This window comes from Meriones unguiculatus, chromosome 12 (genome assembly GCF_030254825.1).
Source record: "Meriones unguiculatus strain TT.TT164.6M chromosome 12, Bangor_MerUng_6.1, whole genome shotgun sequence".
In the NCBI taxonomy this organism is placed as follows: domain Eukaryota; kingdom Metazoa; phylum Chordata; class Mammalia; order Rodentia; family Muridae; genus Meriones; species Meriones unguiculatus.
The window spans coordinates 81,232,133-81,258,445 of record NC_083360.1 but is presented as its reverse complement, the minus strand read 5'-3'; the positions used below and the strand labels follow the sequence as shown (position 1 = coordinate 81,258,445).

The window sequence follows — 26,313 nt, the reverse complement described above, 5'->3', positions numbered from 1 at the left end:
AGCCATGAGAGGTCAGCAAGTTGACTCTGGATCAGTGATACTCAATCTTCCTAACGCTGTGACCCTTTAATACACTTCCTCTATGTGCTGACCCCCAACCATAAAATTATTTTCACTGCTACTTCCTAACTATAATTTTGCTACTGTTACAAATAGTAACATAAATATTTGACAGGAAGGATATCTGGTGTGTGTCCACTGTGTAAGGGTTGTTTGGTCCCCAAGGAGTTGAAATCAACAGGTTGACAACCAACTGCTTTAGATGGCTTTTGAAGTTGGTAATGCCAGCCATGGGGGAAGAGAGACTGAAGATTCAGACAGAGGGAGAAAGCATAGGTATATGAGGGGACAAGGACCTGCACTCCCAAGCACATGAGCGCGCATACACACACACACACACACACACACACACACACACACACACACACACACACGAGCCTGGGAGCGTGGACAGCTTCGAATTGATTTCAGGATCCCAAGAGTGCTATTGAGTCTAGTTCTGCCATGGAGACTACAGAAATAGAAAGCTGCATCTTCAAGAGAGAACTGACAGTACTTGGTGACTTATCACGTAAGGGGAAAGAAAGAAAATGTGCTTCAAGTGTCCTGGCTAGCTGAGATAATTAAAGCAGCAACTTGGCATTACATAGACTCTCTAAGCTCACTCAGCCTAAAGATAAGCAAAGATAAAGGAGGTCTTGTTCAAAATACCACCTTGAAGACGAGTAGCAGCAAAACAGAAAACATATGAGTAGACTCAGCCATGACTTCTTCACATAAGCTTCACATAAGGGATGTGACTATGAGCTTTGGACAGTGTTTCCACTCCTCCAGAGCCAAAGGTGTTTAACTCACAGCTCAATGGCTGTTGGGTTTCATCTCTTTCACACTGGACATGCCTCATTTACGTTCTGTGGAGCATCTTTCCTTCTGGAGATTTGTTAACTTTCAGGACAAGGCCACACACATTAAGCAACTTCCGGAAGCACATTCCTGGAGCATCGTGGGGTTTCTTGGAGGACTTGCTTTGTAGTAATGGAACAAAGTACGCTTGCTTGTTTACAAGAAGTATGATAGTGTAAGCTGCAGTGTGACTCTGTGCCAGAGTGGCAGACAGCTGCGGCATAAGCCAAGTGAGTAAATGAGGCCTGTCCTTGCACAAAATGGGCGCACAGGGGCTAACGGGAACAACATCACTGCTGATCTCAGGCGCCAGTTCCCACGGCTCCAAACTCCAAAACCATCGTTCCCGAGCCCATCATCTTACAGGTGAGGAAACTAAATCTGTGAGGAGAGTGGGAAGAAGTCTGTGTGGAAGGCACACCCTCCTCGGCCTCTACCCAGTTCCTAGGACTCCAGAGTTGGGCCAACTGGAGCCAAGCGTGTGGGTGACATCCCCATGCTGTGAACATGGGCCAGAGATGGAAACTGCAGGAGCTAAGAGCTAAACGGAACTTGGCTGCTGCGTTGACCTCTGAGGTCCTGGTGGTAGCCAGTCAACTCGCTTCGCCGTGGCCAAGAGAAGACGTGAATAAGAAACTGGAAGCACCTTGAAGGAGGACTTATGTGTTCTTTCCATAACAGGGTAGAGGGGAGAGAGAGAAAAGGGGTGGGGGAAGCTTAGTACAGTGGAGAGGAATGGGGTGGGGGAGGAGGCAGCAAGGGCCACACCCAGCCCAGGAAAAGGTGCTGCCAACAAACGCTGTCATCTCAGAGGCTGTCCAAACACACAGCCAGCAAAGCCGACAAGCTCAAGAGCTCAGGCAGGTGGTGAGTGGTGAGAAAGAGCTCCACTGGAAGTCCTTGCTCAAGACAAGGGACAACAGCCTCAGCCAGGCTGACACCCGAGGGCAGACTGTCTTGCAGGATGCACAAGTCAGGATCACAGGGGCTGGGACATCCCAGATTTGCCACTAGGTGGGCAAGTGACCTCAAGCCTAGGTTCCCTTATTTACAAAAGCAGATGCAAGACAACTCTCACAGAGTTATAATGAGAGATGGGTAAAACACACAGCCACAGATGTTCACAAAGGGCCTGGTATGCCGACAAACGCTATTACTACCAGCCATGAGTGGGACCGACCCACCTCTGTATGTGGTAATTTCACTCTCAGAGAGGCTACAGAGGTTATGATTTTGGTCCACTTCAAGATCATGGGCCTTATATATAGAGTTCAATGCTACTGTTCTGGGTTGGTTTTGCTTTGTTTTGTTCGTTTGGTTTTGGGTTATTTGCTTAGTTAATGAACTTGAGAGGAGAGCAGAAACAGCACGCAGGTAAAAGGGAATGCCTGGAGTCATGTTTTTCATTTCCTGCTGAGTAAATAGCATAAATACTTTTATAAATAAAGTTGGAGAGAGCTGCGTGTTTTCACACATTTCTAAAGTGTGTATCTTATTATAGCTGTGGAGAAAAGAGCATCTGTTAGGAATGTTAAGATCAGGGGTGGGGTCAAGGAGCTGGAGAGATGGCTCAGTGGTTAGAGCACTTGCTGCTCTTGAAGCGGACCTGGGTTCGGTTCCTGGCAACCACATAGTGGCTGCCAACTCCAGTTCCTGGGGAACACGCTAATGGTGCCCATACACGCAGAGAAAAATGTGCATACACATAAAACAAAAAATCAATCTTAAAAGAAAAGTGGGATTAAGCCTTAACTACAATAAAACCATTGATATATAATCAGGAGCTGTAACACTTTTCAAACATATAATAAAAATAACTTTGTTTTTTTTTTGTGGTAAAACAAAAGCCAACTCGTAACTGAACCTTTTATGAAACGCCATAAAATAAAATTTCTGCTGCAACTAAAACCAGAAGGCTTGCCCAATAATTAAGTCTATGACTGGAGAGTTGCAGCAAATACCGAGAAAGACGTCACAAAGTTTCTCCGAAGCACTCCCCAGTGCTTTGTTAGAGCCACAGCAACCTAACAAGCTACAAATCTGAGGGACCGTGAGCCCGTCTGACTGAAAGAACAGAGGCAGCCTGGGCAACAGTGCCCTGACTCCTCCATCCTCCCTCTGCTCATCTTATTCACAGCCAGCGATGGCGAGGTGTTCTTCGACAGATGTTTCCGGGCATCGCAGGATAAGCAGGTGCCTATTATACCCTCTTGGGATAGTGAATGCTAAACTAGAGGGATTCTAGCAGAAGCACAGTTTCTCACACATAGTAAGTGAGCAAAGCACGCTGACTATTTTTACATCGAACATCTAAGGAGGCTTGAATCTCCCCCCCCCCTTCTTGGGGAGAGATGGTGCTCGGGAAGGGACTATAGTTACTTGTGTAAGAGTGGGGCTAAGCCAGTCATGAAGGGTGTTTACTAAGCAAATGTTCCGGCAGCATCTTGTAACAAGCTCCATAAGAGCTTCCTGAATCAGAATAGGGATAAAGCCGTACAGCTTGTGCGGTGGCAACAGCAACTGTGATCACGGTAGCTGCAAGCCACTGAATGCAATAGGCCAGGAGGTATGCTCGGCCCCACCCTGGCAACGACCTTTAATAACTTGTCTCAATCCCAACATCCCAGGCAGGGGCCTGAATTCCAGAAGCCCTTTGAGAGCCTTATTCCCTACTTCCTTTCCTGTTCTACCCCACAGTCGTCGGCTTCTCTGCATTAATCTACTGTCCGTCATCATGAAGCCGTAAACTCCTCAAGGCGTGCTTCGCCATGCTTGCTTGTCACGCACACCCAGTACCTTGCTGCGTTTGGATCCTTGGTAGACACTTGCTGGCAAGATTGTGAATTTGGGACAGATTAAAAAGCTAAGTGAAAGGGCCCTTGCATGTATGTTACGGTGGAGTTGTTGTTCTTGTGTGATTCCTAACAGTGGAAGTGCGGGCTGTCTCTGGCTCTTCTGCCTGCTGGTGGGACCCTGTTCATCCTACTGGGCTGCCTCATCCAACCTTGATGTGATGGCATGTGCCTGGTCTTGTTGTAGCTTGTGTTTTGTTGATTGTCCCTGGGAGGTCTGCTCTTTTCTGAGGGGAGGTGAAGGGGTGGAGAGGGATCTGGGAAAGAGGGGAGGCAGGGTGAGAAAGGTGGGACGGGAAATTTCAGTCAGGATGTAACATGTGAGAGAAGAGTAGAAAACAGTAAAAGAAAAGAAAAGACACCGTGTGTGTGCACATGCGGGGGGTGGGATGGGCGATGAACAGGTTTCAACTTGCCTGGAGGCATATATGCAGCAAGTCACAGAGCCAGATCTGCCTATCTCCAAGCCTGTGCCCTTAGCTGCTATACCATGTAAGTAACTGAAGAGAGAAATGGAGAAGTTAATACAGAGGAGGCTGGGAAAGGAGCATCTCCTGCCTACAGGGAGTCTGGTACAAGTTCCTGTGGGATACAAATGTATTTGACAACATGGGTCAGCACACAGCTGGGGAGACGGGAGGTACAGAGCAGCGCAGGTAAGGGTACAGCGGAGATCTTGGCCAATGGCATCCAGAGAGGACACAAGAGGTGTTGGTGGAGAAGAGTGGAATATGAGGAGTCAGCCCCTGCTGATGGCAAGAAATGTTAAGCGATTCTCTCCATCTGACCTGGTCAAGGGACAGAGGTTCAGTAATGAAAGCCAGCCTCATGATCTAACTGATTCACCATCAAAATGACCATCAAAGGACTGAAGTACTTCAAAGCCATTTAAAAATAAGCACGCAGAAAAGTACATGACATATTAAACCTCTGCTATTTTCATCTCTTTCTCACCTGTCAGCATGACTTTGAAAATGCCTAATGCCAGAAACGTTTGGGCTAGAAAAAAGTGTATTCAGTTGCTGAACTAAATCTTTTACTTTACCTTTCAGATCTTGTCATTGATGTTGCCAATCGATGGCTAGGGAAGAGATTCCACAGTCCTTTCCAATTTCCTTCAGTTTTCCCCCAAATAATCATATAATTTAATTAAATAAAATGGAGGCATCTCTTATCAAACATAAAGTGAAAACAAGGCAGTAAGAAAGGAAGAAAGAAGAGAGAGAATGCCAGGGATGCCATCTGAAGTCCATCCTACATGAAAAGTAATTGTTTAAAGATGCAAATGAGATCATGACCTTCTCCTTAAGCCCTGCCAGTGGCTTTCCATTGCCTCAGAATAAATTCCAGATCCATCCCCACTGCTCGCCAAGCCTGGTCTGACCTCAATATTCCTGCCTGTCTCCCCCTGTCCTGCCTGTCTTCCTTTCTGCTCATTGATTTTCCTGAATCCCAGGTCCCTGGTGTCTGCTGTCCTCAATCCTGTAATAGTCTCTTCCTGGATTTCTATGGGTCATGGCATGGAGACGTCTGCTTTTAAGACGTCCTTCCCAACCCCCACCACCCCTATACCCAGCACATACATGATTCTGATTGGAATTTTACTGATTTTAACATCACCTAAAGTTAACATCACCTAAAGTTAAGTTTCTATTTACTTGTTTTGCTAAGCTGTCTTCTTATTGTTAATTTTCTGCTCCCCTGTATGACCTTCACATCTAGACCTGTGGTTATTTCCCAGCATTCCATGGTCACCGAGACACTTCCAATGTACCTAAGCCAAAAGCTGATCAAGGGTGTGAAAATATCCATTTTGTGTATGCATACATGGGTTCATGTGTGTGCAGGTGTACATGTGCATGGCTGTGTTATGTGTGCATATGTGTGGAAGTCAGAGGTCAGCCTTGGGTATAATTCCTCACATATTCATTCACTTCATTTTATGAGAACAGGTGCCCTTGATGTTCTGGTGCTCAACATTTCAGTTAGGCTGGAGCCGCATTGATTTGCATGTTAGGAGTGCAAACAGCCTTTTACCTGGGCCCTGAGGCTGGAATCCTGGTCCTCATGTGCACATGGCAAGCACTTTCCTGTCTAAACTATCTCACTAGCCCCATTGAGCTCCATTCTTCAGTGAGCCAAGCAGAATTGTGTTGCCATGAAGGGGAAGGCAAGAGAAGGGTCAGGAGGGAAAAAAAATCCAGTTTGAATAATTGGATCTGGCATTCCATGTGAGTAGATTAGAGCCGAATCCTCTCTACCTGTCTTCTGACGTTGCGTTCAGAACTGTGTACGGCTTTGTAACCAGGCCAAGGTACATTTTATTTGAGCACACTTTCAGCTGTATTTGAAACTGTCTCGCCAAACAGCCATTAATAGTAACAATATTTTTATCCTGCTTAACAAAGTATGTATAGCTGCCTTCAATGCAATGAATAATTCAACAGAATGGGAAGGTGCACGCCCCCAGGTAGCCAAAAATGCAGATTGTTTGCAGACTGTAGAGGCAGGGGAAGTGGGAAAAGGTTGGCAGTAGCGAGAGCTCATCCGAGACCTTAAAATTAGTTACATCTTCAGGGTTACTGAAAGTAAACCTAGTCCTTTATTAGAAAACAAAGCTGCCAAGATAACGACAGAAAATAACGTCCCCAGGGCTATATTTTATCTCTATAAAATTTCATAAGTTCCAAAATACTTTCCATACATTTTGTACTTTGCTCTGCATGACATGGTGGCAAAGTCAGGAATGCTCAAAATACTGACCTTTGTACAAATGAGAACACAGAGAAGTGGCAACATACTCAAAATGCACAGGCAGCAGAGGGAGCGGCAAACCTCCTCCAGGCCACCTAGTACCCACAGCCTCATGCCATAACAAATGAACAGCAGTGCAAGGAGACAGTAGTTTTTAATTTAAACAAAAGTCTCTTTCTACAGCTTGTTTTCTCTTTCCGTAGTAAATGCCTTTGCTCAACCCACTGGCAAAGCCAGGAGAACACAAATGCAGAACTCTCATCCCTTCCCCATGATAACTCACTGAACAAGACCCGAGAATTCATATTGTAATACACAACTTATTGATGTCAGAAATTTCAGCACAATCACAAATTAAGCTCCTGATAACCATCTAAACTCCTCATGGCTCTGCTGGCTTTCTTATGGAGCTCCTGTCCACTCCGGGTCCTTCTAGTCTTCCTCCTGCTCTTCCACAAGAGTCTCTGAGCTCCGCCCAATGTTTGGCTGTGAGTCTTAGCATCTGTTTCGATCCACTGCTGGGTGGAGCCTCTCAGAGGACAGCTATGCTGGGCTCCCGTGTGTACAAGCATAGCAGAGTATCCTTAACAGTGTCAGGGGTTGTCTGTCTCCCCATAGGATGACTCTCAGGATGACCAGGCATTGGTTAGGCATTCCCTCCATCTCTGCTGTATCTTTATACTTGTACATCTTGTAGGCCGGGTAAATTTTTGGTCGAAATTTTTGTGGGTGGTTTGGTATTCCCCTCCCTCTACTAGGAGTCCTGTCTAGTTGGAGGGTGTCCTTTCTAGTCACCCAAGCCCAGGGGGAATTACAGAGACTGATGTACCTGCCAAGGGCCGTGGGCTGGACCTAGGCATCCCTACACATACATAGCCAATAGGCAGCTTGGTTTTTATTGGGTACCTTAGAAAGAGGAGCAGGGGCTGTCTCTGACATAGACTCTGTAGCCTGCTTTTTGATCACTTTCCCCTGGTGGGGCTGCCTCACCAAGCCACAGGGGAAAGGTTGTGCTCAGCCCTGATATGACTTGATGTGCTGGTGAGGGTTAGTGGGGGGCTCCCCTTATCTGAGAAACAGAGGAGGGAGATGGAAGGAAGAGGAAAGGAGGGTGGAACTGAGAAGAGAGGAGGGAGGGAGCTACGATCTGGATGTTAAGGGAATAAATAAATAAATAAAATACTAAACACCAAAACAAATAAATAAATAAATAAATAAACATCTCATGACAAGGGAACAATGACATAACTCATCAATCAATGGGTTATTATGCAACTGATGAGAACAATGCTTTTGGAAACTGCCTCAAGATCAAAGGTAGGATATATAATAATAAAAATAATAATAATACATGCTGAAGATTGAATCAATCTAACCCTTTGTAATAACTTTTCCACGTAGAGACTATCTTGTGCCGAAGAGATCAAGACATGGAGAGATCAAATAACTTGAAAAAGTTCACACAAATGTGGAGATGTGAGAATTTGAATTTGAGAAGGTCATTCTTAGAATTCATGTTTTTTTTTTTTTTAACAAAGCAGACACTGATTAGAATAGTGCTGACAATCAAATCAACGGAGGAAAAATCATATGTGTACACATAAGTCTACGTATGCATGCATGGGTATGAAAAAACATGTGTATTTCGAATTTGACATAAAAATGTGTTTTTACCACAAAGCAATTAAGAACTATACTTTAGTGAACATTTAGTTAGTGGATTAGGAGCCGTTCTGAGTGCAGCTCATTTAGCATCTCATTTAATTTTCCTAACAATTTTATGTGGTATTTCTTTACCATTTCCCTCATATAGTGATTGGGAGTTGAAAATTTTCAGGTTGTCTCTCTCCAGAGACCATATTTCACACTCAGTTAGTTGCAGCAATAGTTACTATTTCATAACAGTGATGGTTTTGGTAATTTTAATATTGTCCTTGTTCAAATTGTCAAACTGTGAAACTTTGTTACTTAAAACCAGAGGAAAACAATTTAAGGCACTGGGCAGACAGAGGTGAGACAGTCTGGTGTGCTGCTAGGACCAGCCTGCCGTTGTGAGCCCGAAGGATCTTCCCCGACACAACCTAGGGCATTTGGCATCTCGAAATCACACAGGAGCCTCTGAGGTCCTGGCAGAGACATATACTGAGCCTTTACTATGGACCCAAGGGTTTTCTAAATGCTTTGCAGAGTTTAAGTCTGGTGAATCTGAGAATAAGCGCTTGCTAGGTGCTGCCTCTGCCGAGGTCCATAATCCCTTCTCTGGGCTCATTCAGTCACTGGATGCTACCTGAGTGCTGACACTTGCCCCATGCTGGGACAATCAAAATAAGTGAGGCAGGTTTCAGCCAAGGCATAGTCTTTCCCCCCCCCCAATGGTTGTACCACTGTTTATTTGTCCCTGCAATGAAAAACCAACATCAACAGTATCTTCTTCACATAGTTGTACTGAGGATTGAATGTGAAACAGCTATAATATCAATAATATAATTGATATTATATTAATATAATATCAATTAAATATAATATAATTGAATTTACAATTCAAGACAGCTCTCCAAAAAATTGTAAATTTGATGCAACTAAGCTCATGCTTACACAATTAGAGAAATACCGTTGTATTTTCTATTTGATTTTACAAAATGGTGATTTTATTCTGAGCTTCATTAATACTTCATTAAACACTCACTGGAAAACATCTTACCTCTCTCTGAACAATAGTTCAAAGCTCACTGGTCACAAATGTCTAGCTCCTCAAAGCTTGCTCATTCTCCCAGTGTTTATGATCATTTATTGTTTGCTTGTTTGTTTTTCTTTCTTTCTCCTTTTTCCTTCTATTTATTTTTTATTTATTACAATTTATTCACTTTGTATCCCAGCTGTAGCCCCTCCCTAATGCCCTCCTAATCCCACCCTTCTTCCTTCATTTCCTCCCATGCCTCTCTCCCAGTCCACTGATAGGGAAGGTCCTCCTCCCCTTCCATCTGACCCTAGCCTACCAGGTCTCATCAGGACTGGCTGCATTGTCTCCTCTGTGGCCTGGTAAGGCTGCCCTCCCCTCAGGGGGAGGTGATCAAAGAGCCAGCCACTGAGTTCATAAGTCAGACACAGTCCCTGTTCCCCTTACTAGGGAACTTGGAGACTGAGCTGCCATGGGCTACATCTGTGCAGGGGTTCTAGGTTATATGCATGCATGATCCTTGGTTGGAGTATCAATCTCAGAAAAGACCACTGGGCTTTTCAGAGGTCTCAGAAAAGACCTCTGAGCTCCTTGTGGAGCTCCTGTCCCCTCCAGGTCTTTCTATCTCCCCCTTCTTTCCTAAGAATTCCTAAACTCTGCAAGGCACAGTCTTTAGTTTTTATATAAGGAACAGGACTGATAGAAAAGAAAGGCCCACAGACAACAGCATCTAAAACTTGCTGGACTTTCCACACCAGGCACCAAGGCTGCAGAAACACTGACCCCTGCTTGACCTAGAATTGCCATGTCAGTCCCCATAAGCCATACAAGCTAATTATTGAAACCTATCCCTCACCCTTTTCCTTCCATTTTGCCCTTCCTTCCTTCTTTCCATTGGTTTGGTCTTGTTTCTCTATGTAAATGGTTCTCAACGTTCCTAATGCTTCAACTCTTTTAATACCACATGCAGGCATGTGTGGTGACTCCAACCATAAAATTAATTTTGTTGCTACTTCATAACTGTAAATTTACTACTGCTACGAGCTGTCATTCTGATACGTGACCCTCAGTGGGTCATGGCCTACAGGTTGAGAACCGCTACTCTAGGTAAACTTTTTGACTGGATTCTTACAAGCGTTCATGTAAAATGACCACAACCACAAGTTTCCTTTTTCTAATGAAGAAATAGCTCTTCCCAAGGTCACAGACTGGAGGTTTAACCGAGGTCAGTCTGACTAAAGTCAGCCAGTTCCCAGCATCCTATGTGGCCTTGGTAGTGGAGAAGGAATCTCTCCATGAGCAAGGCAGAACGGAACTCTGGCACTTAAAAAGGGCACCTCCTGTGTGACCTTGAATGATCAGCACCAACTCAGACTTTTTACTATAAAGGGAAGAAAGTGTATGGAAAAGAAAGAAAGCAACTGTGGGTTCCCTGTTGCTCAGACAGAGCAGTGGGGTGGGGTTGGGGGGGGAGAGACAGTGCTTCGTGGCCTAATCTTGCACAGCACATTTGCATCTCACAGGCAAGGACAGGGATAAAAGGCAGGTGAAGAGTCTGAGATCTGACGGGGCCATGACAGGACACACTGGAGGTGATGTGACTAAGTCTGATCCGATGCGTTAGTGGGAAGGCGGGATATTGGGAAGGGTGATAGACAGCTCTGAGACCACATTGGCAAAGAGACTTTTGTGTGGAAAAAACAAAACAGAACAAAACAAAACCACTAGCACAAATTTAGTCACCTGGTATGTACCCCATCATCCACACTAAGACCATGAGAATCTAAGAGATGCTTGAGGGTTAAAGTCAGCACACAAAAGCATGCACTCTCCCTCCTCCAAGATTAGAGCATTTCTTGCTATTGTTGCTTGTCCCTAGTGCTGTGTGATGTGTGAGATACTGTGGACAATTTTTCATCTCCTTTTCAGTAACTCAAGGAGAGCATTTGTGATATGGGACTGCACCGCTAGACCACCCACACTCTGCTTTCATTCACTCTATTTTTATTCTGGGAAACTGTTCGTGGTGGGGGAGGGTGGTGCAGGATGGGAAGGGAACACAAAGTGATAAGCTATGTGCCAGCTCTGACCAGTTCACACAAGTGCTCTGGAATATGATGTCAAAGATAGTCGCTGAAGCCAGAGTGGAAGACAGCTGGGATTGATTAACGATGCTGGCCATGGTCAAAAAGAGGAGCAGCCCGTCGTGTGGACACGGAGAATAAAGGATGACAGAAGATGCTAATAAATGAAAAGTGGGTTTGGAGAAGAAAGAGGGAGCCTGTCTACAGAGGGGGGCGCAGCACCCCTCCATGTGATAGGAACAATGGCAAGAAGCAAGATTAAGCCTCTGGACATGGACGAGAAAAGCACTGGGGTAGAGGGAGCCCCGAGAAAACCATGAGTGTGTACCGGCCTCTTTCAGATGTTGTCACAGTCATAATCTCACTGTGTTTTCAAAATGACTTTGGGAGGTGGAGACCAGCTCCGTTCCTTCCTCACACACGGGGAAGCTCAGGCCAGGCAGTTCCAGCCCTCACTCAAGGTCACACAGCTGGTGGTGGGGGTTCAAGGCCTGTCCTCTTTGCCCTCACTGACAGCAGGTGCGTGAGCTCACAGAGGAAAGAGCTATAAATGGTCACATTGTGTGTGTCTGCTCAGTAGAACGATGACCCTGGGGACACATTCATTTGTGTGTCTTCTGGCAGTCACCCAACCACCCTCAGCACCTTTGAACGTGAAAGACACCCTGGGCTCCCAGTCTTTGTCTGTCCACATTTTTGGAATCATGACTAAAATGAACTTTCATTTATCTTCCAGAGAGAATAAAGACCCTTGGATAAGTTGCTGCATTTGGCGTTGGCTTCCTCAACTACGAAACAAGGCTGGACCAGTTTAGCTAACCTTCCAATGATGGTGTGCACTATCATATGTTCATGATAATGGCCCAAGCTTTCACAAGATGCCAGTGAAAACTGAGCTGTCCCTCTAAGGGAGAAAGGAGCTTTTGTTCAATGGGAGAAGCTGGTTTTCTATGAAATGTTTTGTAGAATGTAAGCCGTGAAAGTTTAGAGTCCCTGGGAAGAGTGACACCACGGTGTGACCTTTGTCACAATAAAATCCAGGGAAGACAATGAGTGCGTGTGAATGGAGCAAACCACACTGCTAAATTGGGGCCTTCTTCAGGCTGATGGCTGATCCCAGGGACCAGAGCTAGGTGATGAAACCAACTTTCATAGTTGTGAGGAAATACTATGCTGAGTCTAGACAGCCTGCTGCTTGCATGTCAGAGACCCAGACTTTCCAGTCACGCTATTAGACATAAGAAGAGCTCCTGACTTGTGGGGTAAAGCCTAGCTAGTGACGCTCTTAGTCCGTCTGCTTAACGAGTCACTTCAAATCACGGAGCCCCAGTTTCTTCCTGTTGCAAATCAGGACAGCAACACTCATTCTTTCTCCCACACAGAGAAGCTGTGGGAGAAGGTAGTACCTCACTAGGCACTGTGCCAGACTCCAGGTTTCTAAAGACAGTGACTGCAGCTGGCTCCTTTTCCCTGTCATTTTTGGTGTGACTATAGTACCTGGGATGAAAGAAAAGCTCCAAGTGGATCTGGAGAAACTTTGGTTTGCATCATTCACCAATGAATGCATAGCACTTTGAACAAGTTGCCCAGCAACTTGTATGCAACCAATACATAATTTTTAACCATATGTTCATTTTTACTAATCGCTTTAAAAATATTTTTGTTAATTCTCAAAAATTTTATACATGTATACAATGTATTTTTATCATATTTACTCTCCTCTCCTCCCCTAACTCCATTCCCAAATGCTCCACCCCTTCACAACATCACATCCTTGTAAACAAAAACAGAGATGTTGTTTTATAACTCATGATTTTATAAGTCATAGATTCATGATTGAGTTCAAAGCATGCTGTCCATATACACAGAGATGTGAGGTCCTCTCCCGGAGCATGGTCGACCTACCAGGGATCACACAGCTAAAGAAAATTGATGACTCTTCCCTAGCAGTTATCAACTGTCAACAGCTCCTCAATAGGGGGGCTGGCCTCTCTGTCCCTCCTCCTTTCAGTAAAAGCCTTTGAGCCATAGCGGAAAGTTCTTCACTTGACAAGTGTTCCTGGTTCTCAATGAGCCTTATAATAGGTATAACTCCTCTTTGTTGTATGTGTTCAAGCTAAGCCTCAAGGCTGAATGTGCAAATCTGTAGATTTAGAATGATGAACTAAGACAAGGACATGACACCCATTTGCTTAGAAGTGTGGGAAGAATAAGATAAAGAGACACCATCACCAGACTTTCCTTGGGTTGGCTTGATAATCCCAGCCTCCTAAGGATCCAATTGTCATAAATACGAAATGATTACTGGGTTGATCTTGCGCAGGTCTTATACAGCTGTCTTAATCAGTGTCTATTGCTGTGAAGAGACATCATAACCACTGCAACTCTTATAAAAGAAAGCATTTAATTGGGGTTGGGGGTTTACAGTTTCAGTGCATTATTGTTATGGCAGGGGACAATGCAGCACGCCATGAGCTAGAGCAGTAGCTAAGAGCTACTGATCCTGATCCATGGGTAGTGAGAGAAAGACTGGGCCTGGTATGGGCTTTGGAAACCTTAAAGCCCACTTCAAATGATCCCTTCCTCTAAGACCACACTTCCTCTAACAAGAACAGATCTTCTCATCCTTCCATTCCTTTCAAACTCCCTGGTGAGTAAGCATTCAAATCTATGAGCCTATAGAGACCATTCTTTTTCAAGCAGCCACAACAGGCAACCACAGCTGTTGTGAGGCCGTCCGTGTATTCGTCTTGTATTGTCCAGAGGACAGTTTTTTTTTTTCTGGTACCTCTTAACCACTGGCGCTTACAATATTGTTCCTTCCTCTTCTGTGATGTTCCTTGATCCTTAAGGGGAGGGGTGTGATGTAGAAGATGTCTCATTTATGGCTTTATCCTCAAGACACTTATTCTTTATATTTTTAATAGTTCGACATATCATATTTAATGGATGAAGAAAGAGTTCTATACTAGCTTCTGTAGGTGGCAGGGACACAGCTGCTTCTGTCTTCTAGTTCAACAAGGATGTAAAACTAATCTGTGACACGTGTACAGAACAACAACCCGAAGAGTATTAAACAAGAAAAGAGAATAGCGGTAAATTTGAGTTAATTGTGTGGCAGGCCCTACGTTCTGAGGTTGGGGAAAGAAGGCTAGCCTCAGAGATCAGCTGTGGAGGGAGAAACTGTGGGAGAATCCAACCATTCAGCAGCAGCCATGGGTTCTCAGAACTGAGAATTCTAGAGATAGGAGTGATCAACCAACTCATTCCAGCATGAGGAAATGCAGCCTGGAATGGCAAGTGACTTCCTCAGGGAAGCCAGCCAAGCAGCCCCAGCACCTAGACTAATACTCAGTTCTGGATCCATACTCTTTATGTACAAAAGCCCAAGCACAGAAGTTCAGTGAACACACTGAACTCCTAAGACTGACACACTCTCCACTCATAAATAATTTGGCCTCTGAAAAACCTCACTTTCTATGATGTTATTATGGCAAAACTATACACTCATTGATATTCATCTATTTATTTTAAATTAGTTTCTAATTCAAACTCTGTAGCTTTAGAATCTGTCATATTCAGGCTTGGTCTTAAAGCAGAAAATAAAAAAAGGAAAAAGAACACAGGATGGAAATGGTGGGGCTGAAGAACAGGGGAAAGAGAAGGCAGAAATATCAAAGAGGCATCCAGTATAGTGATAAAACGGACTCAGAATTCCTTTGGGTAGGTGTAGCACGATGCGTCTCTTCCCATCATGAACACACTTTCTTGTAGAGAACAATAAAATAATTCAAGCTCAATGTAAATTCTCAGAAGAACTATTTCTTAGCACTTCATAACAGACTTTTATTTTCTAATTGTGTCACGTTTATAAGTTTTGTGTCGCTAGTGAGAATATAAATTAGAACATTTCTTTTTTACATGTATCAGATACAGTATGTAGTTACCTGAGCTACTTATTTATATCTACTTTTGCCCACTTATTCAATGAATAAATCTATTAGGCCTTTACTAAGTAGGAAGGCTACCGAGGTGAACATGGTTGACCAAATACAGGTGTTTATAGTGCTTACCTTCAAACCCTTCACCTTCAAGGAATCAGTGGCCCAACGTACGTGCTTGAAATTTGGGGAAAACAAGAACAACACAGAGAACCCGTTTGGGGGGGCAGTTTTTCAGGAACTACAAGAGAACTGGTGATTCTACAAGCTATGAAGAATGATTTTTTGCAAAGCAAGAGCTTGGAAGAAGGGAACCATCTATTCTCAATAGTAGAAGGCATATACTATGATTATCAGTGTTAGGAAAACACCCGATGAACCTGAAGAAAACCGGAGACCAGAGCATGTAGGCTCATGTAGATTTAAATAGAAATGGCAGGGGTGGAAAATTCAAATGAGAAAGTAGCATGATATAAGGTATTTAAATATAGATGCTCCATCACTCTAATATCCTTCCTTGACAATGAACTGATATTCACATCCCAAGAATGGAGCCTCATCCATTCTTCTTCTATAGATGTCCCGTTTGTTAGCAAGCTATGTGACACTCACTGCCATATGTATGGCCAGCGCACAGACAGGCTAGCCTCAATTCCTCTGCCCACACTTGTTTTCTCCCCAGGGGATCCTTCCCTCACCATGCTTCCTGTTTCTTACTATCTATGCCTACCTCTTCACAAAGCTAGTTTCTTCTCAGGCTTCTAAGACTCACAGGCTAAAATGCACCCCAACCCATTAAATCCTTTCTCTCACTCCTTTCTAGTCATTTCAGTAAAAATTCTCTTTCTTCCATTCCATCTTTGAGTTTATGTGATCTTATCTCTGGATGATGGTTTCTATGATAAAATGGAATTAGGAAAAGGTGAGCCACAAGACTGGAACTCCAAACAAAATTAATAAAAGTTATGCCACAAGGATGGAACTGAAAAGTAAAACTGAACAGAACTGAAAACTATGGTGTCATCACAAGTCTCTAAAGCTTCTTATGTAAAATAATTTCTGGAGATGCCTTCAAATTTTGTCTCTAGTTCCTCAGTTTCTTCTAATTAAGTTTTCTTTGTTAATAATTGACTTAGATAAGCCACGTGGGAAGACTAATAGCCATATCTAAAAGCAATACTTGAAATTAAAAACACATTCAGTGCCATCACTCTCTTCTGTTACATCACGGTTACAGCTGCTGCGTTCATAGCAAGTATTTAGTATTCATTCTAAAATTGGGTTAATCACCTTTGATGGACTAGTGTATAACTACACACCCTTTCCAGAGGTCTGAAGTTGCCTGCTGGAAGTGGGTGAGAACTAAATCATCGAAATAGTCTCTTCCCAACTTGCACTAGAAGAGGAAATTATGTAGATGCTGGAGTGTGTATTCGCGTCACAGATGCACGCTTGGATTTATTAAAGTGACTTCACCATTGAAGGGAAGGGAATCAGTAGCATTTGCAGCCCTCTCTAAAACCTCTGAGTGAACTATAAAATGAGCACTCTTGCTCAAAATGCTTTGTTTCTTCTTTTTTGAAATCACATCAAAGAACTTTCCAAATAGGAAATTCCATTTCTAGAGTTTGCAGGTTTTATTGCAACAACAGATGTTCAGTTCATCTGAAATTGGACAGAGTCACCTAAGCAATCGTTTGGGGCATAAAAAGCATTAATAATGAAGAAAAAGGCTGAGCTCTTTCCAACAGTCATAGTTTAAGTGGAGAGAAATAGACCAGGCAACTGTAGAAACAAATGCCTGTTTTTCAGTGTGGCTGACATGCCTGTTCTGATACAAAGTCAAAAAGAAAAAAGTTCTTAGAGGTTGAAAATCATGAGTTTCGTTAAATGGATTTGAACTCAAATTCCATTCTTCCTTTTTATTTAATTTTCTCTGCCACAATGTATTATTTTTAACTCTTAAATCTGGGAAAAAAAGTATTAAAATACTATATCCAGAATGCATTGATGCACACATTCATGTGAGGGCAAATAAAATAAAATTTATTAGTCACCTTAAGCTGCAATTCAATCCTTAAAAATGTGCCTTTTCCTCTTCAAAAACTATTACACAGAACTAAATCGTTGGCGCCAGGAAACTGATATTTTGAATACAGCACCTAAGAGCCCGAAGACAGGACTCTAAACACAGAGTACCAAGAAGTTCTGCATGGCACAAGAAACATACTTACCAGCCAGCCTCACAAATGAAAAGAGTCTACGAAACCTTACCTTACTTTCACTTATCTTAGGGAATACCATTTAAGATTTTTAATAATAATAATAAATATCAAAGAATAGCCCATGACTCCCTACCCTACTCACACGAACTGCATCTTAGCATCACCAATGCACAGACCCATCGCAATAGTTCCCTTTGCTTACCGCTTTCACTCCATGCTATGTCTGAACATCCTCGTACACATTTTTTTTTCCTCAGCAAAGAAACAACTCAGTACCAACCCACTATCAAAAAATGAACGATCCAGGAAGCAACAAATCAAGTCTCTTAAATGATATTGCTTTCATGAGAATAACTGGTGTAGAGCTATTGGGACCACACACACAGTGCCCGTGATCTGTTGAAGGACGCTGGAGTTACGAAGCTGCCCCTTGGTACCAGTTGTCACCTAAGACCAGGCCTTCCAAATGACACCGGATGAATGAAGCCTATACCCTGTTCCAAACAGAGACATGAAATCTGAACCATGAGCCTTTCAGCTAAATACGTGTTTTACTCCCACAAAGTAGAGGAACGGCTGAAAAGTTGCCATGCCATGCTTTCTCAAAGCGGCAGACAGAAACACTGCAATCTAACAGAGTGCACGCACGCGCACATGGAAGCATCAGCTACAACCTCTCTAGAACTGTGCCTATGTGCATGACTGCACATGTGACCGTGTGTGTGTGGCACACAGGAACTGGGTGAGAACAGACTAGCTGTGCAGATGCTTGCTGGTACAGTTTCACGGTACACACTGGCATAACAGCAGGGAGCTGCCATGGCAGCATTTTGGGCACCCTTTGGGGGTTCCTCATCTTCCCAAGGTTACCGTGGTACGTGTAACAGCCTGACATTCTCTAGTGGTGAGTTCAATGGACGTAACTGCTGTATCTCATCCTCAGAGTAAGAGCAACTTAGAGAAGGAATTCTGGGGTGCACTATCAGAAAATAGACACAGATATTGCTTTTTTTTTTTTTTAAAGGCTGGCAATTTAGTTGCGGACTATCAGCAAATAGATTTCTGGCTAAGGCTCCTTGTTTTTCCAAGGTCACTGAACAATTAATGGGAGACCATTTAAAAAGGAATTATGGATTAAAAAAAAACAAACAAACATTTACTAGTTTCATGTGGACTTTGAAAGCAAGGAGGCGCACCTGTGCAATTGTTCCTGCAAAGGTTCGTTAGAAGCAACAGCAGCCACGGTGTGACCTCCGACCCCCACCACTGTCAAGATAACATCCTCCATTAGATAAATTGGGCAAGCTGGCCACCGTGCTACTTCAGCTCAACACCAGTCTTTGTTAGAGTTCCCATTTCAGTTTCTGCAGCTCAGATAAGCTTATCTCAGGGCTTTGAGCTGACGTTCTGGATGGCACAACAGACCTGATTACCAGGGGAACCACTAATGAGCATCAAAAAAAAAAAAATGCTACCACCTCCAGAGAATGCATGGGATAGTTTCGAGTCCAGAAGTAAAAAAAAAAAAAAAAAAGAGGTTCTCAAATTTCCCATGGAAGGTTAGAGTTGAGTGGGAATGTATGCAGATACATTTTAACAAATCCTGCGTAAAAATTAGCTGAAAAAAAAATAGTATACAGTATATGTCTATAGACAAGATTTTTTTTTCTGTTGAGAATATAGGCTTTGAATTCAAAAGTACATTAAGTTATACTCTTTCTGTTGGTCTTGCCTTGTTATTCAGAGATTAAATTCATTTGGAATTAACCAAAACTGCTTTAATCTTAGAGTCTTAGCAATATCACTTAGCTCTCCGAACATAAGAGCAGGCTCTAAAGAGAATGATAACCTGACTCATTTTAAGTCTGTCTCTCCAAATTTATGAGCTTCTACCCCAGAATTCTTCTCTCCCTCAAATCACATTAATGATATTTGACATGGTGACAGACAGAGAGAGAGAGAAAGAGAGAGATTCATTTCTGCCAAATGAATACAGGCTACACTGCAGGTTTTGTTGAAACCATCTTCCTTTTATTCCAGTTTGGTAAATTTCTAAGGTCCTCTGACCATCTACAACTGGTAGGACAGAACTTGGCTTAAAGAGTGGCCTCTATGTCATTTCCATGGCTGATTTTGAGACCCGCTATGCACTGGATTCTGCATTATAAAAATCTAACCTGGATACAAAATTTCTGCCTGTCATCTTAGGAAAGGCCAGGAGTTTTGCACCATCCTGTAATGTGAAAACAGAAAATCAAAGGCAGCACAGAGCTGCCTGCTTCTTCTTTGACCAATTTGTTGCTTTTTCTGAGGCAATGTTGGTTGTCACTATCTTGGGCTGGAAAGGACAGCCCAAGTTAGTAGAATAATTTGTAGTTTAAATAGCATCTCCTGGGGGAAGTTCCTCCTCACACTTAATATTAAACGTGGCAAGATAATCCACAACTAATCATTTGATGGTTAACTAAGAGCCATTTCCTTTCTAAACTGGTATGATCCTGATTAAGGAGCCAAGAGGCAAGAGGCCCCGGTATTTTTCTTACATCTCTCGTTCTGCTGCAATGACAGTCCCCATAAAACTCCAGTTTATGAACCAAATTTGTTGCACCCCTCACTCCAATATTGTAATTCAAACCCCGGAGATCAGAATATCTTTTAAGATATGTAAACGGTTCACTGAAAACGACAGTGTGGATAACTCTATCTATGACCTCTCCCGTCTAATGTCAATTTCTGAAAATAACTTTCCATTGCAAAGATTTAACTACCATGCTTTCACGAACCTACCACAAAATAACCTTATCTTCTCCCCCAACTTGTTTGGTGTGCAAGCTTCCTCTAGCTGTCTCAGCTTCCTGCAAACACTTAGGCTTTTCTCTTTCAAAGGGGCTGGTTGCTGTGGAGGTTCTGAGCTAGGCAGAAGCCCTATGGTTTGATTCCATTAGCCTAAGCCCCGGCTGGTTGCGAGCAAGCTGCAGTCTCTGCTTGCAAAAATCCTGTCAGTCAGGTTCTAGACACAGACACCGGCTGTATGCTTTCTTCCATACTGGTCTACCCAAATCTTGCCTGGAGCCAGCCAACCACAGCAGAGGGAATCCTACCTTCCATCATGGTGGCAGAATTGCATTCCTTAATTTCCAAGGAGTCAGAAAAAAAACACAGGAGGATACGCTTCCAGGTCCCAGCTAAGTCCTCACAACGCGGCTTCCGAAGTCTGCTCTGCTGGCTGCCAAGCCAAAGGAGACAAGTGTTAACCCGAAGGACAGGCCATGGATGCTGCTAGTGCTGCTTCACCTACAGGCCCCCAGGAAGATGCTGAGAGAGAAAGGCAGAGGAACCAGCAAGCCGGCGAGCTGCACCGCCTGCGCTGCCTCGGCCAATCCCTTCAGCTCTGGACCGCGTCACATGGTAGCCAGCCTGCATCTCCTGACACAATACCCCCGGAGAGCGCACGGAACCCATTTCCCGTCCCCATTGCTCGCCACCCCCACCGCCTCCCGCTCCTCTCCAAACACACAGCCCCTTCCCCATCTGGTGACGCACTTCCCCCGCCCCTCCTCGTGGTCCTCGCAAGCCTATTGCGGCTCCGGGGTGCCCGATGATCTGAGCTGCCACCGTGAGTGGGGACGCCAGCGAGAAAGGAGCCCAGGAGGCTGCGTGCCCGGGGGATTTTTTTTTTTTTTCGTTTTTCTCTCTTTCATCTATTTGTTTTTTTAAAGAAGAACTTCTCAATAATTTCAGGTCTTGGCAACACACTTTTTTGCATCCCCATTCCATTTTGACCTAAAGGAATTTTCAAATGTCAGCGCCCGGCCTCTGCGCACATCTGTCATCGGTGGCTGGCTCGCGCTCTCTGTCTCCCCCCTCCACACCACCCCCTCCCTTCTCCCCATCTATGATTCTCTGTCTCTCGGTGTGTATCTCTCCCTCTCATTCACGAGAGAAAAAATCAATTCGCTGACGTCACGTCATAAACAACCATCCCCCAAAGGATGATGCAGAAAAAAAAAAAAAAAAAAATTCACCCCAGCTGCCTTGAAAGGAAGCAGGAAATTAATTGCGCATGACATGCCCAAGGGCTGGGAACTGTCATTAAAACAAAGAAACAAAAGAACCCACCCGATCCGGGCTCTGGAATCAAACCGGCGACGCTCCAGCTCATTTCTGGGGCGAGAGGCGGGAGAGGGGGCTGAGGCAGGAGCCTAAGCCTTGGCCGCCGCAGGCGTGTGCGCGCCTCCCCCGCCCTCGCACTCCTCTCGGCATCAGCGACCCCGACCTGCGGGTCCCTCGGTCCCCGCGTCCTCCCACAGAGCTGGCCGCCGCCCGCTCCAGGTGGGGAGCCTTGCTCGCAGCCTTGGCTACAGCTGCCAACTGCAGCCCCTGCTACATGGCGTGTTTTGTCAGACGCTCTCGTCCTGAGATCTCGAGTGCCTGGGAGCCCAGTCTTTCACCCCAGGGGATATCTAGAGTGAGGCGGCTGGTCCAAGTTGCGGGGGGAAGGAATGGGCGGAGCCCAGCGTTTGGCAACTTGCTGGGATGGGTTCCGCTTGTCCCAGTGAAGGTTCAGGTCTGGTTGAGTCTGAGGGTCTGTCACCGGAGTGCTCTCAAGAGACCTGGCAGTCCTTCAAAGGGTCTCCCAGGCCCCCGGTGTCCTGCGAGCCTGTGTTTAACCAGGCCAGACAGCTAAGGAAAAATAAATTAGATAGATGATAGATAGATAGATAGATAGATAGATAGATAGATAGATAGATTAGATAGATAGGAGTAGGGGAGCCTATGAGAAGGGAGGGAGCAGATGATAAAGGCAGATGGGAGACTAGAGAAAGGTCTCTTTAAAATGAGGAACAATAGCAGAATCAGGGCTATGAAAATCCCCTTATTGAAGGTCAGAGTATCAAACAGGGCTGATTGTTTATGACCCCCTCACTTAATACTACCCAGGTCTCAACATATTCCAGCCCTTTCTTCCGGAGGGAATAGGAGATGCTGGTGGCAGTGAAATACTGAAGAGTATGGCTAAAGAGGCCAAGCAAAGAAACAAATTAGTCAAAACCAAAAAGAAACTCAATTCCTTAGCAACTTACAAGATATTTTGATTAAAAAGACTTACTGTTTTCCCTCAAGAATACATATTTCAATGGCCTCTGCATTTCAGAATTAAAGATACACTTGCTTGTGGCTTTTTCCTATGTCTATAAGGCAGTAGAGTTTTAAAGGGAAGAGATTACAAAGAAAACATCTGTTTTTGTTTTGTTTTGTTTTGAGACTGAGTTTCTGTGTGTAGCTTTGGCTGTCCTGAACTCACTTTGAAGACCAGGCTGGCCTTGAACTCACAGAGATCTGCCTGCCTCTGCCTCCCTCAGTACTGGGATCACAGGTGTGAGCCACCACAACCAGCATAAACCATGTCCTAAGGACAACTTGATCTGCTCTAAAATCTTCAATGAGTTATCACATAAAGGATGTGTGTGTGTGTGTGTGTGTGTGTGTGTGTGTGTGTGTATGAGAGAGAGAGGGAGGAGAGTTTACCAAATTGTTTTAATGAAGATTAAAAACATAGATGGATACTGATGTCAAACAGAATGAGATGGAATTGTGGCTCTCCTTCGTTGGGGGTCTGAGACCCTAGGCCAGTCATGCAATACCCTGGGCTTTGGTTTCTTGCCTAAAAAAATAATATCTGAATAATACAAAGTTCACAAGCCTATTAAACCAGTGGTTCTGAACCTTTATGCAAGTCGTGACCCTTTTGTGAGTCAAACAAGAGGGGTCACCTAAGACCATCCGAAAACACAGATACTTGCATTACAATCCACAACAGCAGCAAAAGTGCAGTTAGGAAGGAGCAGAAAAAATCGAGGAACTGTGTTTTTTAAAAGGGTCACAGCAGTAGGAAGGTTGCAAACAGCTGCGAGAAACAGTAATAATAGCGAGTCTGCCCAAACAATGCCTTACTATATTACCGAACCGTGTTCTGATGCTCTGCCAGAAGTGGCTTAGTGTTGCGTCTAGAGCTTTGTTAGGTCCCCCATGTTAGCTTTGCAGAACTAGTGTCACCGACACAGAAGGCCTGGCACATGCAACCCAGAAGGTTGCAGCCAGAAAACCAGAGGGCACGCTGAGAACAGTGCAGAAAGACCAGGTGAGGCAGAGGGCCCGGCTTGTTTGGAGACACTTGAAAGGCTGCTAAAGAAAAGGTAGAACCAAGCAAGATGAATTGGGAAAATTCTAGGGTGATGGAATTTTAGGACAGTTCAAAACAAAAATGGGATGAACCTGAGGTGAATGTTATAAAAAGGATAAGGAGCCCTGAATGGTGAGGTTGGGTGAAATATGGAGGTGAATGGAGGTGGGAAATGCAGGAGAGGGGGTTTATGGTTGCAGATGGGGGGGGAGTCTGCTACCTCTGCTCCCAGCCCTGACTCTAGTGTAACAGAGAAAACCTATCGTATTTACTGCATGTTCACACCAGTTTGGTTTTAGGATTGCAACAAGCCTAATAGCTAGCCAGAAAGTGAACTCGAAGATTCTTGTTCTTAATATATTTCGACATTTTCAATGTACACAGAAACATTGTACATATTTAAGAGGCACAGCGTGATAGGTAACTGTATAGGTGGCGTGGATAGGGATTAGATCAAGGTAATGAACACATCTGCCACCTCAAGAAATCTGTGTGTGAGAGAGAGCAAGAGAGAGAGACACACACAGACAGACACACACAGAGAGACAGAGACATTAAAATCTTTCCTATTGGCTATTTAGAAGTAAATCATTATAATCAACCATATGACTCTGCGGCACCTCTGAAGTTACACTTACCAGCTGCACCCCCACACTGGTTCACATCTTCTCTTAGCCCGTTCCCTTCCAGGTACCAGCTGCCGATAATACTGCTCTGTTCTCTAGTTCAGTCAAGCAGAATGGTGAGCTTCAACGTGGAATGAGAATACGTGTATGCGCCTTTCTGTACTTGCCCGACATGTCACCTAATCTAATGTCCTGCAAGCTGTCTGTATGTGTGTTTCCTTATCTGTTCATTTGTTGATGGACGCTTAGGTTGATTCCACATTTTGGCTATTGTAAATAATGACGCAACATACAGTAAGTGCAAATGTCTCTTTAACATACTAGTTTTCTTCTTGTTGAGTGTATACCCAGGGATAGAACTGCCAGATCATGTGGCAGTCCTCTGTCAAGTTGAGCAAGCTTTCTATTGTTTATACCACCCCCCCACATATATGCATGTATATATAATTGCATTTCTACAGACAGTACATAAGCATTCTGTTTCCTCAGCACTTCATCGGTGTCTATTATGGTTTTTTGTCTTATTGTTAATAGACAACTTTAAGTGGTTTTCTTTTTTCCTGGTAATTAGTGGCATTAAGCATCTTTTACACATTTTCTGGTTATTTATGTATTTTCTTTTAACAATTGTTGATTCAGGACATTTGGTCTATAGTTACTATGTTTGTAAGAAAAACAAAATGTATAGCTATGATTGCCGTAGAAGGACCAACAAAGAGGTATGTAGCAAAAAGTTGTCAGGTCAGTCCTGAGGCCAGACACATCTCTGCACGTTTATCAGCTGCTTGACTTGTGCCTTTTAAAAAGATGATGATATTATCAATTATAAGACTATCCATTTCACATTAAAAACTACTCAAATATGTTGTCAGAAAAGATCAAATATCTTGATGTTATCTCCTAATAAATTTTTTAGGGGAATGTGATTTGCTCAAGATCATAAACAGCATTTTAGATTATGACCAAATTTCCTCACTTTGGGGAATAACTTTCTTTGATGACAAGCCCCAAAGAAGAATTTCTTGCTGCTGAAATAATGGGAATCTTACAAGCCTGAAATTGTAGCAAAAAAATCTTGGAAAAGAAGGGCTGGATTGCTGCTTAACATCAGAGTGCAAGCATTGTGTGGGAGCCTGGTCCAGGGTGATAGGGACAGACCCATGTCACACTAGGCTCTCAGATCATGATTTTGGCCAGGCAAAGATCAAAAACCTAGGTGCTGATGTCACTAGACTTTGGATTATGCTTCTGAAATTAGGTTTGCATTGTGGTGATGCTTCATTAGTTATCAGTAATATAGAATCAGATTCCAGCTGGGTGTGGTGCCCAAGTCTTTTCTAGTACTCCGGAGGAAGGTAGAACTGTGAGTTCTAGGCCAGCCTGGTTTACGTATCATGTTTGAGGCCAGCCAAGGCTACACAGTAAGACCCTGTCTTAAAATATAAACAAAGAAAGAAAGAAAGAAAGAAAGAAAGAAAGAAAGAAGACAGAAAGGAAGTCAGATACCTAATATGTTCTCAAAAGTTGGACTTCTTAATTTCTTTTTAATTTTTTATTTTAGGGGATTATCTCTTCCTATTAAAAGAAAAACAGAGAAAACAAAGAATGAGAACTGAGCCAGAGATGGAGGAAGAAAAGTTAACCTAAGGAGAAAGGTTTAAAGGTTCTCATCTTAGCAGACCATTTGACTCTCTCCATTCCATGCTCTCCTTGGAGGAAGTCAATGATTGTAAAAGGGGAATGTTGCCCAAGCCCTAAATCAGCAGTCGCACTTGAGGAAACCGAGTTCTCAAGTGAGAGGTTTGTATATCTGACATGAGGTGAAAGCAGATGAGGTTTTGCTCAGATCCTGCTGTTCTTTTATTAAAATATACATACATCAATGTATAAAATGCCTCTATGTGTGTATGCATTTCATATATACATGCATGCATATGTGATGCTCTTGGTTAAAAAATGAAACAATTACAACTTGAAATATTAATGAAATAGACAAGAAGGAATTTATCTGTCTAGCTCACAGACTTCAAGAAGAACAGAACAGCTGAGGGAAAGCTGGATCCAAAA

General features: G+C 43.7%; 1 protein-coding gene across 32 annotated transcripts in view; it reads right to left on the bottom strand.

Annotated features, from left to right (window-relative positions):
• The window catches only part of Sgip1 (SH3GL interacting endocytic adaptor 1), a 192,021-nt gene extending 170,148 nt beyond the window's left edge, over positions 1 to 21,873 (bottom strand). For 8 of the 32 annotated variants that reach the window (XM_060365992.1, XM_060365998.1, XM_060366000.1 and 5 more), the window contains exon 1: positions 20,538 to 20,945. In XM_060365992.1, coding sequence (XP_060221975.1) covers positions 20,538 to 20,547 — 10 coding nt within the window. In that variant the 5' untranslated portion in view covers positions 20,548 to 20,945. Of the gene's footprint in view, positions 1 to 20,537; positions 20,947 to 20,979; positions 21,091 to 21,555 lie in introns of those variants that run through there. The other 24 variants (XM_060365991.1, XM_060365988.1, XM_060365993.1 and 21 more) reach the window with 6 other exon arrangements.
• Positions 21,874 to 26,313: the final 4,440 nt, after the last annotated feature.